The following is a 23357-nucleotide window of genomic DNA, read 5'->3' as shown; positions in this document are numbered from 1 at the left end:
TGTCCCTCCCACATAGCCCCCATCATTGCTGACCATATCTGGGGTATATGGCTAGCAGCTGCCCATATTAAAGACTTGCACATCCTACCTGAGATCTAGTTCATCCAAAGATCCTGGCTTATCTCGGCTGCCAGTGTGAACTACAAGTTCTGAGAGATGCTGTTGCTACTCTGAAACATTCATCACGTCTGACATGTCTAAGATGCTTGTTGGGCTGGAGAGATGGCTCAGTGGTTAAGAGCACTGGCTGCTCTTCCAGAGGTCCTGAGTTCAACTCCCAGCAACCACGTGGTGGCTCACAACCACCTGTAATGAGATCTGATACCCTCTTCTAGCCTGCAGGGACACATGCAGGAAGAATACTGTGTACATAATAATTAAATATATTTTAAAGAAAAAAAAAAAAAAAAAAAAAGATGCTTGTTGCTAGGACTCCATGAGCACCAGCCCAGGTGGACTGACTGCTAGCCAAGTGTCTGGATCTCAACGGCCTCAGAGCAAAGTAGGAAAGGTCCAGGGCAGAGCGGGGGTGTTTTCAGCACGCCTGTCTTCCTGCATCCCTTCCAAAGCTATGCCAACAGTACAGGCACCCCAGAGCCCCAGCCCAGCCCTTGCCACTCTGCTTGTCCCTGGTATGCCCTGCTCCTTGCCTCTAAAGCACTTGTCCATCTTCCAAGACCAGTTCTGCCCAGGGAGGATGTTACCCATGTGGGAAGTTCCCTGAGGGGCCATCTTTATCCTCTTGGGTCACCCTGCTCTCTCAGAGAGGCCTGAGACATAAACAACCATTCATCAGCCACAGCGTGTGTCTGGGTATCTGGATATCAGACATGATATCCAGGTATCTCTCTGGATAGGAAACTAAGAAGACTCTTGGGCCTCACAGTCAGGCAGGGAGCGGTCAGCTCCCAGAGTCCTTTGTGGCAAAGGCAGGAGCTTCACGAGCAGCTGAGCAGTGTTCAAACAGCCATCGTGGAAAGTTGAATCAAGCACGTGAGTGGTTGAGGCAGGAGACTGACCAGCTTGATGCCAGTCACAAGTACTATCAGACTCTGTTACAAAAACAAAATAAAACCAAGCAAAATAAGAGGTAAAGATCCCCATGGCTTATGAGTTTAAAGACTAAAAACAGAATAGGTTTGCAGTCTTATCATCCCTCCAGATTTCTGTGTCTTTCCAGTCTCTCTTCACACAGATAAAAGCAAATCTGAATGTATTTACTGTTCCCTCCTCCCATGAAAGGCATCACAGACTAAGGGTTGTCCCTTAGCAATACATTCTAGAGATCTTTCCAGACTGGTACCAAGGGATTTCTCTCTGATTAGTGATCTGGACTCTACATGGACACTGGGGACATTTTCAGTGTTTTATAATTACAGATGATACAATAGAGAATGATGCTGTATTCAATCCATTTCATAATTGTATTAGACAGATCCACAGGGTAAGCTCCCAGTGAGGGAATACTGAGTAAACACATTCAGGGATCTCTAAGGTGGCTCAGTTGGTAAAGGTGCCTGCTGCCAAGCCTGAGGGCCTGAGTTCAAGCCCCAGGACACACGGACACACACACACACACACACACACACACACACACACACACACACACACACGGTGAAAGGAGGGAACCAACTCTGTCAATTGTCTTCTGACCTGCAGGGGAGTGCTAGAGCATGCTCCGACACCCAACTGAATAAATGATTTGTTTTTTTTTTTTTTTTCAAAATCAATGTGTTCAAGAGCTGGATATATAGCTCAATAGTAGAGCACTTCTGTAGCTTGCAATAAGACCTGGGGGTTCAACCCACAGCTCTGAAGAAAGGAGGTGGAGAATAAATGCTTTGGCAGCATTTGTAACCTGACCTCCCTCTCCTTGGGAGTTGCACCGTTTTTCACTCTGCCAGCCTGTGGGGAAGTTGTGCGGCCCAGTACAAATGTTTACCCCTCAAACAGGGAGAGTGGATCAGCACACCTTCAACTTTCGTTTTTTTTTTTCATCTGAGGATTGAGGTCTGGATCTTCCCATGTATTAAAGACCACACGCATTCCCTTTTCTGTGAAGTAGCTTGACTTGGAGTGCTATACAGTGCAACCTGTAAGCTTGCCCAAGGTGCATCTGCGCTCTAGTGCACGGGCCACAGTGTGCATGTGGAGGTCAAAGGACACCCCTCCCAATTTGGGGTGAGACAGGGTTTCTCTGTGTAGCTCTGGATGTCCTGGACCTCTCTCTGAGGCCAGGCTGGCCTTGAACTCACAGAAATTCTCCTGCCTCAGCCTCCTGAGCGTTGGGATTAAAGGTATGCGAGCACCACCACCCTGCTAGAGGACAACTTCAAGAGTCAGCTGTTACCCTGAGTTCCCAAACTAAACTCAGGCTGTCAGGCTTGGCAGCAAGTGTCTTTACCCACTGAGCCGTCTCATTGGCCGAGGCTCCTGCTCTTAACCATTCTAAGATAATACAGGTTTCAGGGCTTCCCAAGAACTCCCAAGTCAGCTGCCCTGGGCAGGGTGCCAGGGAGTCCGCATGCTGAGTCCCTGAAGGCAAATTGGGTAGTCTGGGTAGACTACAAAGACTAGAAGGCAGTCAGTGTTCTCTCGGCAGGGGGTGGGGGGTGGAAGGGCAGCAAGCTGGCCGGGAGTGTCTCACTTCCCTGTAAGAAAGGAGACCGAAAGTCTAGTCTGGCTGCTGGATTTCCTCCTTTGGACAGAGCACCCCGAGGCCGATAGGAGAAGGACTCAGCTCAGTAGACTTCAACCTGGCTACAGACTCACCCATCACCCAAAGAACCATCCAAACAGGAACTAGAAAGCAGGACTCCCCCCTCCAAAGAGGGGCCTGCTTTTCATGGCACAGAAGAACCCTGCCAGTCATCTAAGGCACAAAGCTACCCAAGGAACACAAAATTCACAAAACTCACAGGAAGGTGCTGAGCAGGATGGCAAAGACCTGGGTGGATAAGAACGGACAAGTGTCTGGAAGGGGCTGTGGATTACAACAGAGAAGAAATCTGACCCGAGCTCTCAAAGAAATGAGGGTGGGGGAGAGAGAGCCCTGTGCATTGAATGCCAAACTCCCAATGCTGAGTGCAGTGGTTCCTGCCTGTAATCCCAGCACTCTGGAGACTGAAGGGGGAGGGGCATGCAAGTGTAGGTCAGGTGGTAGAGTGTTTTAGTAGCAAGCACAAAGTCCTGGGTTCAAACCCTCAGTGCTGCATACCTTTAGAGTGCATTTCTGTAATCCCACCGCTAGGGAGGTGGAGGCAGGAGGACGGGGAATTTCAAATCATCTTCAACTACATAGAGTGTTTGAGGCTAGCCTAGGCTACACGTGACCCTATTTTAAAAAAGAAAAAAAAAAAAAGAATGCGATGGAGTTGGGCCCTCTGTGTCTAAAAAGCATACCACAGTTGGTGATCTGGATCCAGGCTTTTGTACAAGAAAGCCCTAGTGAGGGTAAGAGATGGATCAGGCCCAGTTCCAACCAGGACCCCATTCCAAAGAGCACATCCCTCATGCTTCAGTACACACTTCCCATACTTGGGTGACTTCTGCTTTAAAGCGTAATCTTGAGGGGATTTAGCTAAGTTAATGCCTAATGCTGTTTTGATGGTACAAGCCTTCATCTTTGGAATGGAAGGCAGTTCTAGTTCTGAGAGGGCACACCTGCAGACCGGAGCCAGCCGTCCCTGGGCACCAGTGCCCTGACTGCCACTTCCCTTTCTGCCTGGTTAACTCTGACCTTGAAGAAACCTTCTCCCTGGATCTCCCACATACGGAAAACCTGCGGTGGCCTTAGTGCTCATACATCTTAGAACCAAAATGACCCTGGGAACTTCTGCAAGCTTTTTGATGATCAAGGATGGAAATCAGGACCCAGTTGGTTTTCAGGACTAGAACCCTGCTCTGGCTGAGTCAAGAGGCTTAGCATGCCTCACTACATCACCTAGGAGACCTCAGAGTGATACAGTGGTTCACAAAGTGGGTGAGTCAAAGCACTTATTGTCCAAATGAGATGTGAAAGAACTTGCTCAAGGTCAAAGGCCTCTTGGAGACATATGTAGGAGGGATCTTCCTCCACAAGGGAGGCATAGGAACATCGGCCTTCTGTGGGTCCGTAGGAAGAGAAAGTTCTAGAACACCCAAAGCCAGATCATCTATAAAAGGAGATGTACAGGACTCAAAAAGGAACCTGCTCAGACTGAGGATGTGGCTCAGTGGGCTGAGTGTTGGCCAAGTCTGTATAAGGCCTTGTGTTTTATCCCCAGCACTTCACAAACTGGCCTGAGTTCAATCCCCGGAATCCACATAGAGAAGGAATGGGAAAACTGACTCCACAAAGTTGTTACACACACACACACACACACACACACTCATGCACACACACACACACACACACTCATGCACACACCCATGCATGCACGCACGCACGCACGCACGCACGCACGCACATCTTTTAAAGGTAGATAATTAACTTAAAAAGCTCAGCGTTTGCATTGTTGGAAACGCCTTCTCCTGGGGACTGGTCCTCTATGAGGGTCACCGCACCTGCCATGCAGGGGTCACACTTCCTGTCACTGGCACACAGTTATCAAAATTGTTGCGGACTTCATGTTCAGAGTGCTTCCTGCAGGCCTGACCAAGCAGGCGTATGGGTCTGCCCCAGGGGTGACTTGACTTCCAGAACTCTGAAGGAACTACCTGTAGCAGGCTTTCTTTTTGGGGGCCACCAACCAGCTCCCAAAGGCTCAGCCTTAGCTTAGGTTCATTTCTTGCTAGCTTTTATAACAAAACCTGTTTCTCTTCATCTACTTTTTGTCTCGGGGCATTTATTTATTTATTTATTTATTTATTTATTTATTTATTTATTTATTTATTTATTTATTTTTTACCTTTCTTTCTGTCTATCTTACTTTCACTGCTCCTGGGGTCTGGCTGGCTGGCGGTGGCCTGGCTTCCAGCCCCAGGCATGTCCCTCTTTTTCTCCCTCATCCTCTTCTCTCTCTTCTCCTCTCTCGTTCTCTTCTCCTACTTATTCTCTCTATGCACCAGCCTCACCTATCCCTCCCCTGCCTAGCTATTGGCCATTCAGCTTTTTATTAGACCAATCAGGTGCCTTAGGCAGGCAAGGTGAGACAAATGCAGCCCATCTTTACATAATTAAACACACACCCTCACATGCTTAAACCAATGTGGCATAAACAAATGTAACACATCTTTGCACAGTTAAAGTCGTTTCCGCAACAGCCACCTTCAGGGCCATTGGAGCACACACAGGAACTGGGTCTCCGGAACCTGCTTCCGAGTCCCGCCTCCAGTTATTCAACCTCACTAAGGAGCTGTGTGAGACAGAGAGCGCAGCAGCACCTAACTCCCGGCACTGTGAGGAGGGCACGGCTGTCTGTGCAGATCATTTCGGCAGTGGCCGCAGAGCAGCGAGTTGGAGGGAGATCGGGGCTGACAGTATAGCTCAGTGGGTAGAGGTGCCTGCCGTGTAAGCCCGACAACCTGACTTCAATGCCAGGAACTCACAGTGGAAAGAGAGACCAGACCCCACCCCACATCCCCAGTTGTCCTCTGACCTCCACGTGCACACCATGCCATGCACACACACGCTCCACATACACACAGTGATAATGAATAACAAAAATAAAATTTTATAAAGAATTAGCTCTAAGTCCGACTGGCCACGCTTGAGGCCCAGCAAGCACATCTACTTCCTGTGTGACCTGGGTCAACACTCTTAACCTCTCTGAGTTTGAATAGCTCCTTTTCATAGGGATGTTATGAGGCTTGGATAAGAAATGGGGACAGCAAGAGAAGAGGACAGGACAATCCACAAACCTACCTTTATTAACAGTGACTTTTTAAATATTGTTATTATTTTATATTCATTTTATATTGAGCCCTGTGTCCTCCCTCTTACTCAACCCATCACCACTTCTATTTGCTGTGCATGTGTGTACGTGTGTGTGCTTGTATGTGTGTACATGTATGTATGTACATGTTCGTGTGTGTGCATATATATGGTGTGTGCATGCTGTGAAGGTCAGAAGTCACATCTTCCTATACCATTCTACACCTTACTTTCTGAGACAGTCTGAGACAGGGTGTGCTTGTTAGTTTTTATTGTCACGATTGACACAACTCAAACTCACCTAGGAAGAGAGAACCCCAACAGAAAAATTGCCTCCATCATACTGGCCTGTGGCTTGTCTGGGGAAGATCGTCTTGATTGATGATTGCTGCGAGAGGACCCAGCCCCGAATGGGCTGCAGCATCCCTGGGCAGGTATGACTGAGCTGCGTGAGAAAGCTAGCTGAGCAAGCCAGAGAGCCAGTGAGGGAACCGTCAAGAAGCATTCCTCGTGAGTTCCTGCCCCGGCTTCCCTCAGTGATGGACTGTGACCTAGAAATGTAAGACGAGATAAACCCATTTCTCCCCAGGCTGCTCCTTCTCACGGTGTTTATTACAACAGAAAACAAGCTCGAACACAAGGTCTCTCTCACTCACCCTGGGACCTAGGGTCAGCTGGACTAGCCAGGCAGCAAGCTTCCCGTGTTTGCCTCTCCAGCAAGCGAGGGCAGGCCTGTGCTGCCATGCCTAACTTCCCACTCTGTGCTGGGGATCCAACAGCAGGTCCTGGTGGTTACACGGCAAGTGCTTGAATAGCTGAGCCATGTCCCAGTCCCCATCATCACCTTTAACATGAGAGACCTCTTGGTCTCCGCCTGGGTTCTGTCTTAATTAGGGTTTCTATTGCTGTGACGAAGCACCATTCCTAAAAGCAAGCTGGGGAGGGAAGGCTTTATTTGGCTTGCTCTTACACAGCACTCTTCCTCATGGAAGGAAGTCAGGACAGGAACTCAAGGAGGACAGGATCCTGGAGGCAGGAACTGGTGTAGAGGCCATCCATGGAGGAGCGCTGCTTCCCCCGGCTTCCTCAGCCTTCTTTCTTGTTTTTGCTTTTCGAGACAGGGTTTCTCTGTGTAGTTTTGGTGCCTGTCCTGGAACTCACTCTGTAGCCCAGGCTGGCCTCGAACTCACAGAGATCCACCTGGCTCTGCCTCCCAAGTGCTGGGATTAAAGGCGTGTACCACCACCATCCAGCTCAGCCTCCTTTCTTATAGAACTCAGGACCACCAGCCCAGGAATGGACACACGCACCATGGACTGCCCCCCCCCCCCCCCCCCCCCCGCCGCCGCCGCCGCCGCCGCCATCAATCACTAATCAAGAAAATGCCCTACAGCCGGATCTTAAGGAGGCATTTTTCTCAGCTGAGGTCCCCTCCTTTAGGACAACTCTAGTTTGAGTGTCAAGTTGACATAAGACTAGCCAGCACGGGTTCCTTGGTCTGGAGGTAACTACAGCTGACGCCAGGGGAGGGGGTGGGCTGTAACATGCTTTACCATCATGTTAAAAAAGCAACATCAGTAATCAAGTACTCCCACACCAGCCAGCCATCCTCGTGGGAATAATTCTCTAAGAAGAAACGTTCTCTGTGAAGTTGAGTTGATGAAGGTGAACAGGTCAGGAATACATCACTTACCCTGTGACGAGGAAGAGGCTGCACATGTTAGCAAACACGCCTTGGGTGGAATATTACTCAGTCTTTAAAAGGGAACATGAACACCATAGAAACATGGAGGAATGTTTACTGTGTTCTGTGAGATGAAAAAATAAAAAGGTCATCTACACCGTTGTGTCAAAAAATGTATATTTACTTCTGTGTGCAGAATAGGAATGCAGAAAAAGAAGAAGTCTGTCTGTGAGGGGGAGAAGCTTGTAAGGTATTTTTAAAATTCTACTTTCTATTGTTAACTCCATTTTTTTTATGCAACAGATATAATTTTAAATGAGAAAAAAATAACAACAACAAAAAAACCAAAATCACAACAGTAACAACAACTAAAAACTAAGCAGCGTGCTCCAGAAACTGTTTAGACAAAAGGCAGAGTTCTGCTGCTGGGAAGTGGAATGCACAGAAGATGGAGGGGTGGATGGGTGAGGAAGTGTGCAGATATATAAACAGGAAGCACCCGCCCCACAGGGCCACTGCAGGCACAAATCCAGTCCATCCACGGGCGGCAAACCCGGGACCAAAGGCCAACCGCCCCCATAACCACGGAGAAGGCTGCACTTGGGGCAGCAGCCCGTGTCCTGATTTTCTCCTCATGGGTAACCCGCTGTGCGAGCTCCAGCAGGTGGGTCAGATCCTGCACCCTCACCTAAAGCAAGCATTTGTTGAGCTATTGGAACTCATCTTCTCATTCCCACCGTTCCTTAGCTCTGAGGGGGTTTCAGGGTTGGACCCAGAAGCCATCTGAATCCAGGATATTTCTCTACCTTTTGTGCAAGTCTAAACTCATCAAAACAATTGTCTAGGGCCTGCGAGCTGGCTTAGTGGCAATGATGCTTGCTGCCCAGCCTGGTGACCTGAGCTCCAACCATCAAACCCACGGAGTAGAAGGAGAGAACCCATTCCCACAGGTTGTCCTCTGCCCACCACACATCCACACCATGGATGCACATCTACGCCCACACATTAAATAAATTGTAAAAAGAAATTACACTCAAACCTGAGTTTTAGACTCTGTCAATTCTTTCCAAAGTGTAAATACTCCCCTGCAGCCAGTTTTAAAGTACCATACCAGGGCTGGAGAGATGGCTCAGTGGTTAAGAGAACTTGCTTCTCTTGCAGAGGACCTAGGTTCAATTCCCAGCACCCACTTGGTGGTTTACAACCATCTATAACCCCAGTTTCAGGGTATCCAACACCTTCGTCTGACATTCTTAGACACTGCACTCATGTGGTACACATACAATATATGCAACTAATACACAAAAAATAAAATTTAAAGATATAAAAAAAAATTAGAAACTGAAGTACTGAGGTTGCAATGTGGAACACAGAGGGTGGAGAAGAGTGCCTGAGTAGTATGATCCAGTCCCCATCCGGCACATAGATTCTCATGGGAGTTCTGCCTAGAAAGTTCCCAGAGATCTTGCCTGGTACTAGGACTCCAAGAAGCTGGCTTGTGGCTAACTTGTAATAGTCAAAGTCATTCTATTCTCTGTCTCCTGTTAGCTTCTTGACAAGTGGGGTGGTTAGATGTGCCTATGCCCTCCTCAAAAGTAAGCGGGCCCCTCGTCAGGCTATATCAATGACCCTGATTAAATCCAGTCTCTCTTTTCACTAGTGACTTGTGATTCATTCCCCACCACGACCTAAAATAGGGTGATGGAGGCACACACTCAGGTACACACTCACAGGCAAACACACACACACACACACACACACACACACACACACACACACACACATATACAGAGGCACACCCACACAGGCACACACACACACAGACACACACACACACACAGAGGCACACACACATATACACATACACAGAGGCACACACACACACACACACACACACACACACAGGCACACACATATATACTCGCGCACAAGTACACATATATACCCACACATATGCACATGTGCACACATGCACAAGCCTGTAGTCCTAGACACTGTAGAGGTGAAGGCTGGAAGATCAGGATTTCAGCTAATCTGAAGAGAAGACAACTTTTTCCCTATATTTAGTTTCAATCAGGTGCATCTCAGTATAGTTATGGATGCCACCCAATACAAAATTGTAAATTATTTAAACCGTGATGAGATTTCTGTGTGTGTATTGGGGGGTGTCTGTTTTTTTTGTGGTTTCATGACTGAACTGTAAGGTCTCCTGCATGAACTTCGTGCCCCAGCATCAGAAAAGATAAACACATACACTCTCTCTAAACCCATGGGCTGGACACTGCTGTGTGGCAAGATGATTCTTTTTCATCCAGTGTGGCCCAGCAAGCCAAAAGGCTGGATATCCATGGGAAACAATGTGTTTTCACCTCTGGCTGATAACAATCCTAGTGGGGGTGCTCCGGCCGGTCTGTTGTCACAGAGGAGACTGAGAGGTTAAGGCCACAGAGCCTTAGCAGCAGAGCTGGGACTCAAGCCAGGCAATCTGGAGACAGAGCACTGGCTCCCGCCATCCTCCAGCACCGTGCCCCACAGTGCACGAACAAGCTCTGCACAGAGGAGGAGCCCTAATGGACTCCTACAGGGCCAGATCGGAAAAAGAAGCCACAAGCCCGAGAACAGCGTTCCCAATTCACGGCCTTTTAAAATATTGATTTTTATCATTTTTAATTATGTGGACAGGTGTGTCTCTGTGTGGACACATTGCACCTGAGCACAGCTGTCCAAGGAGGCCAGAGCCACCAGATCTCCTGCAAATGGAGTTAGAGGTAGTTGTGAGCCATCTGAAGTGGAGGCTAGGAACCAGATCAGACCTTCTGCAAGAGCAATTTACAATCTTAGCCTCTGAACTGTTTCTTCAGCCATCTCCCCTTTTTTGAGATAGGGGCTCATGTAGCCCAGGCGGGCCTCAAACTCCCTGTGTCACTAAGGATGACCTTGAACTTCTAATCCTCCTGCCTCCAGCTTTCAATTGCTGGGATTATGGTTTGGGCCGCCACATTGGGGTCTGCAAAGCTCGGACTGAACCCAGGGCTTCAGGCATGCCAGGCAAGCACTCACCAACTGAGCTGCAATGCCTCGCCCCATACAAGAAACTCCAAAGTCAACACGGCCCAACTTTAAATCCTTGGCTTGATGCCAGCAGCCACAGAGTGGCAGCTACATTTACTTCATGGGAATGTTCCACCCTGGGCAGAGGATGTGGTTGGAGAATTTTCAGGGACATGGAGAAATTGTGATTTTCCAAAGGACTCCTGCCAGGTCTGGGAATATTTTCAACAATACATGTTTACAGAGCAAGAGTGTGGTGAGCACGCACGAATGCACACACACACACACACACACACACACACACACACACACACACGTACACACACACGTACACACTCGAGCACAATTAAATAATGAATTTGCGGAGATGTTTTGCAAACAGCTCTGCGGGGGCACATTAGCACTCAAGGCCTCCCTCTCATGTGCTTGCCTCATTAACTTCATCCAGGACCCAGCAAGCACCTGACACACGCTCACGGAGCAGAAGCATCCTGCACAGGCATGGCGGGCACAAGGAAGGCAAGCCAAGCACAGCCTTCAGCTGGCTTTCTCCTAGGCCACATGGCCACAGCTCAGTTGCCCGAAGTCACCCACCTGACGACGTCTGTGCCCAAGAGAAGAGGAAGTAATTTGTTCTTGTGTGAATTTCTAAGGATCTTCCAAACCAGGAGCTGGCTTGAGAATACAGAAATCACTGTAAGGAATAAGATCTGAACTCCTTCTGACTAAAGGAGAGGTGTTTGGCATCCTCAGGAACTTACTACCATATGGAAGACAACTCTAGGTCTCCTAAGCCCCCACCACCTCCTTTTCCAAGATAAAGGAGCAGATTCTCCTGCAGTAGCTGGCCATTTACTTCAGGTGATATTGCCTCTCTCAAAACCACAGTACCATCTGGCTTCACGTCACTGGAGTCTTTGTCTCTTAAGACTGGAGAGGCTGAAGAGATGGCTCAGTGATTAAGAACATTTGCTGCCCTTGCAGAGGACCTGAGTTTGGTTCCCAGCACCTACAACAGGCTATTCACAATCCGTAACTCAAGCTCCATGGAATTCATGTCCTCTTCTGACCTCATGTACACACACACACACACACACACACACACACACACACACACACACACACACACACACACGGAAAAAAGGCTGAAACATGGATTGTGAATGTCGATCAGCAGCAGAGTGCTGGCCAACATGTGTGAGGGCCCGGGTGCTATTCCTAGTCCTGGGAAAACAAATACACTGAAAACAACATGAATGCATATGATTTTATACAGCGATATAAATGGGCTAATCCCTGAGAACTAACAAGACTGCTCTTAGGAATATCAACTAGAGATCACCTAGATTTGGGCAAAGATTTAAACATAAGGATAGCCATCAAGGCATTGTCCTAAATACAGAAGAAAAAAAATCTGGCAACAAACTAAATATAAATGAAACAGATAAATCCTACCACCTTTCACAAACATGTTGGTGAAGCATTTTTACCGCTCTGAAAAAGCACCATGGCAGGTGAAGAGGCACATAAAACCACTGGTATCTGATCCCTGGAGCGGCCAAATAGACCTCTCTAGAGAGACTGGAGCGATGGGTCAGCGGTTAAGAGCGCATGCACGCTGCTCCTGCAAAGGACCTGGATTCAGTTCCCCCAAACCCATGTTGGGCAGCTCACAACTGTCTGTAACTCTAGCTCCCGGGGATCTGATGTCCATGGGGTTCCATGGACACCTGCCCTCAGGTGCACATAGTCATAGACCGATTCACATACATACACATAAGTAAAAATAAATCTTTTTTTTTCCAATCTGTGGGACAAATGTCTCTGCAGGAAGAAAAAAGACTGAAAGGAAATACTCCAAATGTTCCTTGGATGAAAGGAAATACTCCAAATGTTCCTTGGAACCCGATCTCAGCAACCTGATCTCCCAGCGTATGTTTTAGGATGTTAGTATTAACAATCTGTCTTGGGGCCCCTGTAAGATGGTTCAGTGGATGAAGGCACTTGTAGGCAAGTCTGGTGACCTGAGGTCAATTCTTGGGACCCACAAGGTGGAAGAAAAGAACCAACTCCCAAAAGTTGTCGTCTGAACTCCACACCTGGACTGAAGCACACACATACATTCATATACATATGCACACAAGTAAATAAGATCTAATACAAAATCACTTAACCTATCTATGTTGGTTTACTCCCATCATTCTGTCTCTGTGCTAGTCTCTTCAATGAAAGTCAAGTATTTTCTCTGTATCATGCCCTCCCATGGATTCTATGTCTGACTCCTGGAGCTGTGCAAAGGAGCACCAGGTCCCTCGCCACAGCATCCCTCCAACGTGTGCATCCTCCACTGAATCCAACATGTGCATCCTCCACTGAATCCAATGTGTGTGTGCATCCTCCACTGAATCCAACGTGTGTGTGCATCCTCCACTGAATCCAACATGTGTGTGCATCCTCCACTGAATCCAACAGTGTGTGTGCATCCTCCACTGAATCCAATGTGTGCATCCTCCACTGAATCCAATGTGTGCATCCTCCACTGAATCCAACAGTGTGTGTGCATCCTCCACTGAATCCAACGTGTGTGTGCATCCTCCACTGAATCCAATGTGTGCATCCTCCACTGAATCCAACAGTGTGTGTGCATCCTCCACTGAATCCAACGTGTGTGTGCATCCTCCACTGAATCCAACGTGTGTGCATCCTCCACTGAATCCAACATGTGTGTGCATCCTCCACTGAATCCAACGTGTGTGTGCATCCTCCACTGAATCCAACGTGTGTGTGCATCCTCCACTGAATCGCGCTATTTTAGGCATCAGAGTCCCTTTGGTTCCATCATTTCTCTTGGCCACGAGTTTGAAAACTCTTCGACCTAGACTCCACTGCAGCTCCATCTTCTCCCCAGGCCTCCTGTGGCATCCTCGCTGGAGCCCCAGGGCAGCCACAGGCAAAGCCCTGCTTTCCCACCTACTTCCAGCTCAGACCCAGGCAGACCTCAGCGTCAGAGGTGACCAACAGGCATAGTCAGAAGATGAAGGGGTGATGATCAGCACATCTGCCTCCTCGCACACTTGGGAAAGGGAGCCAAAGGCAGAAGGGGGAGCCAGCCGTTCGCTTGGTTCTACCCGGGCTTTCTATGGGAAAACTCTTTTCCATCTTGCTCAGCTGGCAGGTCCTGGGCACCTGGGCTAAAACGTGATCTCAGATGTAAATCCAGAGTCAATACACACAGGCAGGAACTGGCCCTGGGAGACCGGCAGGGGTACATTTTCACAGAAAGACAAGATTCACAGATGAGACATGCCAGAGGCCAGGGCTGGATCTGAGCTTAGCTTCACGATACACCCTTACCCAGGTGCTAAGGCCATGTTAGGCATTGTTCTGAGCACTTAACAGAGCTGATTGAATCTTTGTAACAACCCCAGGAGATGTCGACTATTTCATCCTCATTTTCTTCTTTCATGTATACATATAGTGTGTGTGTGTGTGTGTGTGTGTGTGTGTGTGTGTGTGTGTGTGTGTAAAACGCTTGTGTGTTAGTGAGCATGAGCACACCTCACACAGCATATGTGTAGAGGTCAGAGGTCAACCTGTGTGATGGTTAATTTTAATTGTCAACTTGACATAAGCTAGAATAACCTGGGAAGAGAGTCTCAGTGAGGGCTTCTCTGGATCAGGCAGGGTGGCCTGTGGCATTTCTGTGAGGAATTGTCTGGATGACCTTGACTGGTGTGAGAAGATCTAGCCTGAAAGTGGACAGTGTGGAGCCCTGGTCTGGATTAGAGGAAGCTACTGAGTGCCAGGCATGCATTCATTCACTCTCTGCATTTGGTTGTCGTGTGACTAGCTGCTTCAAGTTTCTGTCTTGACGTCTCCGAACCGATGACTGTAGCCTGGAATTGTAAACCAAATAAGCCTTTCTTCCCTAAGTTGCCTTTTGCTGGGACATTTTTATCACATCTGTGGAAATGAAGCCAGAACAACCTGGGATTCCGAGCACACATTGCTGGGCCTGGCTTATGTGTGGGTGCTGAGGATTGAACTCCAGTCCTTAGGCATGCAAAGCAAGCACACTGCCAACTGAGCTATCCTCCCCGCCCCCACAGCATAAACTCCAAGGTCTTTGGCACCCATGCTCTATCCTGCCCAGCCTCCTCGTGTCCTTTGGTCAGGAGCTCTCATGCCTCTGAGTCATCCTTCATGTTCTCCCCTCAACTGGAAGGCCCCACTCCCCATCCCAAACACACACAGCCCAGGCAACCCTTCCAGGCCAGGCTTAGCATTCAAGGACAATCCGTCACCCTTTTTGAGATTCTCCCCATCTATTCCTCCACAACGAGTCCCCTCAAGGTTTATGTTACATATTATACCTTCGGTGAGAACAGGATGAGCTTGGAAGGGTGACATGTAGTGACATCCTCTCTCTGTTGGCTCTCTAGCCCTGGAGACAGAGCTGGGTTCAAATCCTGATTCTGCCTCATCCTAGCAGTGTGATCTGGGGTGAGGCTGACTATCTGCCAGTCTCAGGCCCGGTGGTCTTACCTACAGGCCTCAAGCCTTGGAGACAGGCAACTAGTGAGTGCCTTGCTGGCTACTTACCAGGGGGAAGGTCAGGTCACTTACCTTGTATGGGGTCTTCCCAAGTTCCCCCACTACCATCTGGCCATCCCACCATGAATATCCTTCGGCTCCTCAAAGATGGAGTTAATGCTGGTTCCCAGGACCTCCCAGTAAGCACTAGCTGGGCCACCTGTAGGTAGTCTTAGGGCCTATGTTGATGGAACACATGGCAGGCTTAACCCACAATCCTGACTTGGTATTCCAGAGCCATTTGAAAGAAGTTATGGAGCTACTGACGTAAGGAAACCATTACAGAAGACAGAGATCAGATTCCTGCTCTTCAGAAGTGAAAGTGATCGCCTAGGCTGTCAGCTCCGAGTCCAGCATCCAGAAACACTGCAAGAGTGTGGCTTCAACACCTCCCAGCCGCTGGTCATGATCATCCACGGGTGGTCGGTAGGAAGCGCTGATGTGCTGTATTCTCTGTGTGTTCCTGCTCCCTGCCTTTCTTCCTAGTGCGTTGGATTTTGACAATGCCCATGATAACCTCACACATGGCCTTGGTAAAGCACCTCCCAGTTTTCTCAGTTCCAGGAGTAAGCAGGGTAGTGGAAATGTTATGCCTGTGTGTATGTCTCTGTGTATGTGCAAGAGAGTGCAGGTGCCTGCCAAGGCCAGAAGAGGGTGCTGGATCCCCTGAAGCTGGAGTCACAGGTAATTGTGTGCTGCCATGCATGGGTGCTGGGAGCAGAACTCAGGTCCTCTGCAAAGGGAGTACGTACTCTTACCCTTGACCCATCTCCAGCACTACATCAAAAAATGCTATGTGGGTTCTAAGACTCAAACTCGGGGCTGTGGGTAAGGCAGGTGCTTTCCCAACGAAGCCACTCTCGTACAACAAACGAATTGGAATTTATTTTCTGCCATCTACTTGAAAATTATTTGACTGAAGAGCAGGCCACAAACTCATCATATAGTCAAGGGTGACCTTGAACTCCTATTCCTCCTGGCTCCACCTCCAAGGACTAGGACAACAGCTGTGTGTCGGTGTGTCTGGTTTATGCAATGCTTGGGGTCAGACCTAGAGCTCCAGGAATGTCAGGCAATCACTCCGATGACTTCAGTCTATCGCCAGACATGAAAAATATTCTCGAAACCCCCACCTCACCTGCTCTAGAGAATAAACTGGCTCACCCGTCTGACCTGTCACCTTCTTTTGTCACCTCCTCTGCCCACTTTGTAAGGCCCCCTTCCTCATTCTCTTCTCTGGGTGAGCTTCCCTTCCCTATAGGCACAGTCTCAATCAGGGCCTCCTGCAGGCCATCCCTGCCACAGCCCAGCCCTTCCCCAGGGTGTAGCAATGGGTCCCTGAGTTCCCGCCTGGTGCCCTCTGGCTCCTCCGGTTCCTGGGCCGGCTCATTCAGTTTCTCTGACCCACTCTGCTGTAAGTTCCTCCCTGGAAAGGTTCTGCCCTCTTCTTGTCTGGCATTGCAGGCCAATATCCACCACCACACATCGCGTGTTCCAAAACGTCTGTTAACTGAATTAATGATCAAATCATTAAGTTGGGTTTTGAAATGCAACACAAAGCTGCAGACTCCTATAGCAAAATGTGCTCTTTGGACAACCAGGATTTTGAGGTCTGGCTGGGCTCCTGGAATTGTTCTAAAAACTCGGGAACCCACCACTCATTCCTTTGGTCTTAACAACCCTCCTGGAAGGAAGGCACCATCCCCATGCTGCTGATGAAGAAACGGAGGCACAGGGATTAAGTGATACACATGCAAAGTAGTTCAGCTGCGATGTTGACTCTCAGTAAACATTTCTTCAATCAACACAGCTCAGCTCCCTTGGAAGGATGCGAGGGTGGCTGTGGGGGTGGGGTGGGGGCGGGGTATGAGGATGGAGCTCTACCATTGCCCCTCCTGCCCGTTGACCTTAAACTCTCTCAAATTTCTCCAGTCTTCAGACACCTCTATGCCCCCTTTCTGCCTCCACAAGACTGCCTGGGATACCCTAGACCCGGCTGTGACCACCTTCCTGCCTTCTCTGCTTAGTCTCCAAGGCACAAAACAAACACCCCGCTCTGGGAACACAGTGGGCACACCCACACGTTATCCCAAGCAGGGGGACACACAGAGCAGGGCTCCAGACCTCACGTTCCTCCCACCAAAGGGCGAAGAGGGCAGGACAGCCCCTGTGGGACCCCAGGCGCTGTGGAGCTGACCTTCTGAAGTCAACTCTTGGACCTCATTTTCATACACTTTTCCATTATTTTAGGGCTCAGAAAGAGCTACCGTGGGGAAAAATTCAGACAGTGATTCTCAGGTGGGGAGAATGTGGCAAGGTCTGGGCACACTGTGTTTTCAAAATCTGGGGTGGAGATGAGGTTGACACCACATTGGGGGTGGGAGGGAGGAGCTAGAGATGGGCAGACAGCTGGGCAAGAGCTCTTCAAGCCCAAATGTCCTCAGCTCTAGGCTGAGGAATCCCAGGCCATGGCCTTTCGGTTGGGGAGAAAGATCTAGAACTGTCCTTGAAACTGGGAAAGAAGAGGGCTAAGTACTCAGTGACCCCAGGAACTAGCACAGGGCTCCCTCTCCCCTCCCAGCTAAGCTGACAACCTGTGACCCACCCTCAGATGGATGGCTTGCTAGAAACTTGGATCTGGAAGCTAATGGGTGCACTGAAGTCCCGACAGTCCCAACCTGTGAACGTAGGGTTTGTGGATTGGATCTCCCTGGCACACCAACACTACGCTGTCGCTGTCCGCAACACCCGTGTTGTAGGCCAGGAGGTGGCTGCTTTTCTCCTGTGGCTGGAGGTAAGTCCACCTACCTGCCCCTCTGACAGTCAGGGAGGTAAGCTGGTCTCCGAGAGATCTCCCTGCTACTCGGGGAGACCTCAGTGTGCAGCCTGCAGGTCTGAGACCAGACCTGAGGTGTCCCTTGAGCCATCTGCTTCCTACTCCCCAGCCGTCACTCCTGTGTGTACACCCCTCCATTATCCTGGAGCAACAGTGTTCCAATACTTGCTAGGCTATCCCTTGTATCCATGGTGTGCTGGTTAGTGTATTGTCAACTTGACCCAAGCTAGAGTCCTCTGGGAAGAGTGAACTGATTGAGAAAATGCCTCTGTCAGAATGGCCAGTAGATAAGCTTGCAGGGCATTTTATTCATCATCATCATCATTATCATCATCAATGATTGGCGTGGGAGGGCCTAGCCCACTGTGGGCGGTGCCAGCCCTGGACAGGTGGTCCAGAGTTGTACAAGAAAGCAGGCTGAGCAAGGCATGGAGAGCAAGCCAGAAAGTAGAGTTCCTTCATGGTTTCTGATTTGGTTCCTACATCCAGGTCCCTGGCCCAACTTCCCCTCGTGGTAATCTGTAAGCTAAAATAAACCCTTTCCTCCCCAAGTTGCTTTTGGTCAGTGTTTTCTCACAGCAACAGAAAGTGGACCAGGACATATGAACAGCTATGAATGCAGCTCATTACAAAATCATAAAACATTTGAGACCAGTGAGCTGGCTCTACGGGTTAAGGCCCTTGCTGCAAAGCCTGAGGACCTGAGTTCAATCCCCAAGACCTCCACAGTAGAAAGAGAGAACTGAATCCCTCAAGTTGTCCTCTGAACACACACACACACACACACACACACACACACACACACACACTATCCTAATATTTTTAAAACATTGGGAAAAGAAAACTGAGATTTTTCTCACAATGTTTAAAGTTCAAATGCTCAGTTATCCATTATGAACTTTGTAAATGACAATGTCCTGTCATTATGTCACACAAAATAAATGTATATATGCTCTTGAAACCTGTGGGTCACAGTTTGGATGCCCCAGTGTGGCCTACAACTATATTTTACCCAGTATGGCTCAGAGAAGCTGGTTTGGATACATTTGTTCGAAGGAATCTAAACAGACTCAGAAGTCATCAATCCCGCACAAGTATGGCATCCCCCCTATAATTACAGCTTGAAACGTAAAGACAGGGGGATCCCCAGTTACTGCAGGGCACCAATGTCTAGCTGAAGCCAGGCAGGCAGGAGGCAACAGTCACCAGGATATCCCAAATAAAGGTCACTCCTGTCCCTCATCGCCCAAGAGGACAACAGTTAGTGAGTTGACAATTATAAAGCACTTGATTCACAGGCAGCACCAAGCGTGGATGGGTGCCCCACAGAAGCAGGCCCTATGGAAGGCTCTTGTCCTCACACCAACTCCTCCCTCAACCCTCTTGTCCTGTCTCGCAGGAATCTGTGAAGTTTTCTCAGAGCAACGTTCACCTAATTGGCTACAGCCTGGGAGCGCACGTCTCAGGATTCGCAGGGAGCTCCATGGGTAGAGAGCACAAGATTGGAAGAATCACAGGTAACTCTGCTGGATAACCCCGCACAAGCGCGGTGGTGGCTGGGTACAGGGAGCACACACCTGCTTCCCTATGCTCATCGATGACAACACCAAACACTCCCCAACAAGTCTTCTATCTGGAATTGCTGCTGTCCCATGAGAACGCAGAACCAAGGAGAGCCTGCTTCCTATGACCTGTCTTCCACGGAACTATTCTCAGAGCTGTTCCAAACGGGTCCAAAAGAGGATTCCAATTATATTTTGTAACAAGAAACTTTTACTGGTTTTTTTGTTTATCTGTGTGTGGTTTTTTTTTTGTTGTTGTTGTTTGTTTGTTTGTTTTGGGTTTTTTGTTTTGTTTTGTTGTTTTGTTTTTTTTTTGAGACCTGTCTCATGTAGCCCAGGCTAGGCTCCAACTTTGTATCTAGCCTGACACTCCTGACTCCAATGTACACAAATGCCTTGCCTTGCTAGAAGCATTGCTAGAGGGTCAGAGTTCCACAAAGTGTGGGTGAGAATATTGCAAGCAAACTTGAGGACTGGAATCTGTTGGGCTCCCCAGAGTGTATAAATGCCAAATAGGTGTGGCTTTCCCCCTGTAATTCAAGCCCGGGAAGCCAAAGACCGGAGCCCCATGGCAAGCTGCACAGCCCTGTGAGCTCAGGGTTTGATTGAGAGACCCTAGCTCATTGAATATGGTGCAAGAACAATTAAGGATGACTCCTGCCATCCATGTCCAGGTGTTACCTGCACACCTACCCACCTGCAGAGGTGCCCCCCCCCCCGACACGTACACATGCACATACCACACACCACACACACACACACACACACACACACACACACGCACACACACACACTACACACAGAATGGAAAAAGAAAAAACAAAGCATTTCACGAAGTGAGACATTGTCAGGCCTGAGCCCTCGGCCTCCCCATTCTAACGGGCACTGTCACATCCCAGCATTCTAACCAGGCCACCCACCCAGGTGACAGCAGGAGGGCTCCGTACCCTGCAGCCATCTTGCTGTCAGCCTAAAGAAAGAAATACGGATCACACCAAGGCCGGCCGCCGCCGCAGGTGGGGCTGGAGAGCAGGTGACCTAACAGCTCACTGTCAAGGATGGCGGCCGGCTGGGGCTGAGGCCTGCCACCAAAGGGTGCTTCAGACAAGTCAGAGGAGGAGAGTCCACAGTGCACAGGTACCCTCCCCAGGCAGTCAGCCAGGAGCCCTTCTTGTCCCTGCCAGCAGGGCTGTCGCTGGGAGCCTGGGGCTTACTAAGCCCCACATGTCGACATTTTCACCCCTTCCTAAGATTGTTCTGGACCTTCCAATGAGTGCAGGAACCAGCTTGTTCAAGGAGACTACTGACGACACACAGGCAAAAAAAAAAAAAAAAAAAAAATGCTTCCTTTGCCCAAGAAGTCAGAACTGCACATAATGAGCACCGTGGGCTGCTGCATGTTTATGCAAACAGATGCTGTAGAAACTACCAGGGGAGGCACTTAAAATTGATTTGCTTAATAAATCAAGCATTCACTCATAACCTGATTGTTACCTCCTGATCTGCAAACCTCTCTCCCCTTAGAATAATGCCTGGCCTGGCGGATTTTCAGCACCGTGAGTTACTATGGCTTTACAGCAAAAAAAAAAAAAAAAAAAAAAAGTTAGTGTCTAAGGTTCTGGAAAATCACCACACACTCGTGTTCCTCTTCCTGCTGGCTCAGAAATGCTCAATGATATCGGAGCTGGGCGAAGAACCTTCTGTTGCCCTCCCCACGCTGATCTATGCCGGCTTTCATTTTCTTACCAGGGCTGGACCCCGCAGGCCCTCTGTTTGAGGGCACTTCCCCCAGCGACCGTCTTTCTCCAGATGATGCCAGTTTTGTGGACGCCATTCACACCTTTACCCAGGAGCACATGGGCCTGAGTGTGGGCATCCAACAGCCCATTGCCCACTATGACTTCTACCCCAATGGCGGCACCTTCCAGCCCGGCTGCCACTTCCTGGAGCTCTACAAACACATTGCAGAGCACGGCTTAAACGGTAAGAATGGAAAGCCATAGCCTGGAGCCTTAGCCTGTTTCCCACACTCTCCTGAGGTCTCAGGGACCACCTCAGCAAGGACAGAGCCCCCGATGCAGGGTCTCAAAGGCCGCTTGGGGGCCCGGTGGTCCCCAGGCAGCTGCTCCCTGTGACAGCTCCCGGGGCCTTGGAGAAGCACCATCAGGAACCATCACTTCCCACTCCTGCCCAGAGACACAGGAAGCTGTTCCAGGAGCATTTGCCCTTGTGAGAGCTGAGTCCTGACCCCACCTGCTGTCCTCGCCTTTCTGGAACTTTCCACTTTGGGGAATTTCCACTCTCTAGAGCCACAGGAGGGTCTATGACTTGTGTGTGTGTGTGTGTGTGTGTGTGTGTGTGTGTGTGTGTGTGTGTGTGTGTGTGCAATTGTGTGTGGGGAAATACTGAAGCTAGAAGACAACCTCCATCTTGGTTTTGGGGACATGGTACCTCACTAGCTTGGTTCTCAATGATTCAGCTAGGGCGGCTGCCTCAAGGATCTGCCTGTCCCTGCCTCCCCAGCATGGGGACAGCAAGCACACCGCCGCGCCACACTTGGCTCTCGTGTCTGAGTTCCGGGGGTTGGACTCAGGCCCCAGGCTTGCATGGCAAACACTTTCCTGACTGACCACTGTTCTCACTCCTGCCCATGCCACTTCCAGCAGCAGATCCACGGACATGCACACTGAGAGCACACCTGGGGTGAAAAGGAACTAAAGCGCATGCAAGCCACCAGCAAGCACACCTTCCAAGATCAGGGACACTGCAGGCGTCCCAGATTTCTCCTTGTTATGTCACCCAGATGAGAGCAGGCCAGGTCACTCTGTGAGGGCTGGAGACCCCGATTCTACACACTCGCTTCCCACCCCTATCATCCAAACCCAGGCTTGAGCACTCCCCGGGGATTCCATCGCCACCCTCACCTCTCCAGTACCAGGAAGCCCTTCGCACCCCCCACTGCCTCCCCAACCCCAGTTGGCTGCCCTCCAGCGTTCCTCTACACCCCAGAGCCTTCTGGGGACTCCCCCTATCTGTCTTTACATCTCCCCAGCAGTCACCCTTCCCCGGGTCAGCAACAGGTCCCGGCTGATTCACCCACTCCTTTCTCAGAGCTGCAGCCCCTCCTTGCCAAGCTCAGCACAGGCCCTGGGACGGTGTTTGGTCACCCCTTGCCTAGTGAACACATCTTTGACCAGTTGCTGCCATTTTCTCTTCTATGCTGAACTTAAAATGACCTAACTAATTATACGCACCCTGCTTGCCTAACTGGGGGTGAGGAGGAACTCCAAGTCCTCCATCCATCTCTTTGTTTAACGTGCTCCCATTCCGGGGCACTCCCCCCCCCCCAGCCACACCTATGCAGAAGGCAGCTTGATAACAGCTTTCCTCCCACCCCACCCCACCCCACCCCACCCCGCACCACCCCACCCCGCACAGAGTGAGCTACCAGAGGCCAGCGAAGGTCTTTGAGGCTGTTTTCTCATTGGTTAGAACAGCTGCCTCCAGGCGCTGCAGGGGCGTGGTTGAGGAGACAGCAGCAGTACAGTGCTCCTAACTGACACCAGCAGCGGAGCTGATGGTGACCGAGATGACCCACGTTGCCTTGAGTCTTAAAACTTTAGAGGAAGTGGCTCCGGGCGAGGTGGCCCGTGCCTGACCTGGCTTTGGGTACTTCTGTGTCTTCTGACTGCCCTGACATCATTGTAGATAATTGGCTGCAGATTAGATTAGAAATTGGAAAGTTTTCTTTAAAAAGGTCAAATTTCACTATGGGAG

At 49.7% G+C, this 23357-nt stretch overlaps 1 protein-coding gene across 1 annotated transcript in view; it reads left to right on the top strand.

Moving 5' to 3' along the window:
* Positions 1-23357, top strand: part of Lipc (lipase C, hepatic type) — a 133534-nt gene that overhangs the window by 92213 nt on the left and 17964 nt on the right. Inside the window, 5 exon segments of the mRNA XM_015997939.3 lie at positions 15418-15608; positions 17433-17480; positions 17794-17976; positions 19418-19535; positions 21330-21563. Coding sequence (XP_015853425.2) covers positions 15418-15608; positions 17433-17480; positions 17794-17976; positions 19418-19535; positions 21330-21563 — 774 coding nt within the window.

This window comes from Peromyscus maniculatus, chromosome 7 (assembly GCF_049852395.1).
Source record: "Peromyscus maniculatus bairdii isolate BWxNUB_F1_BW_parent chromosome 7, HU_Pman_BW_mat_3.1, whole genome shotgun sequence".
Classification (NCBI taxonomy): Eukaryota; Metazoa; Chordata; class Mammalia; order Rodentia; family Cricetidae; genus Peromyscus; species Peromyscus maniculatus.
This window is presented reverse-complemented; position numbering and strand designations above follow the sequence as displayed.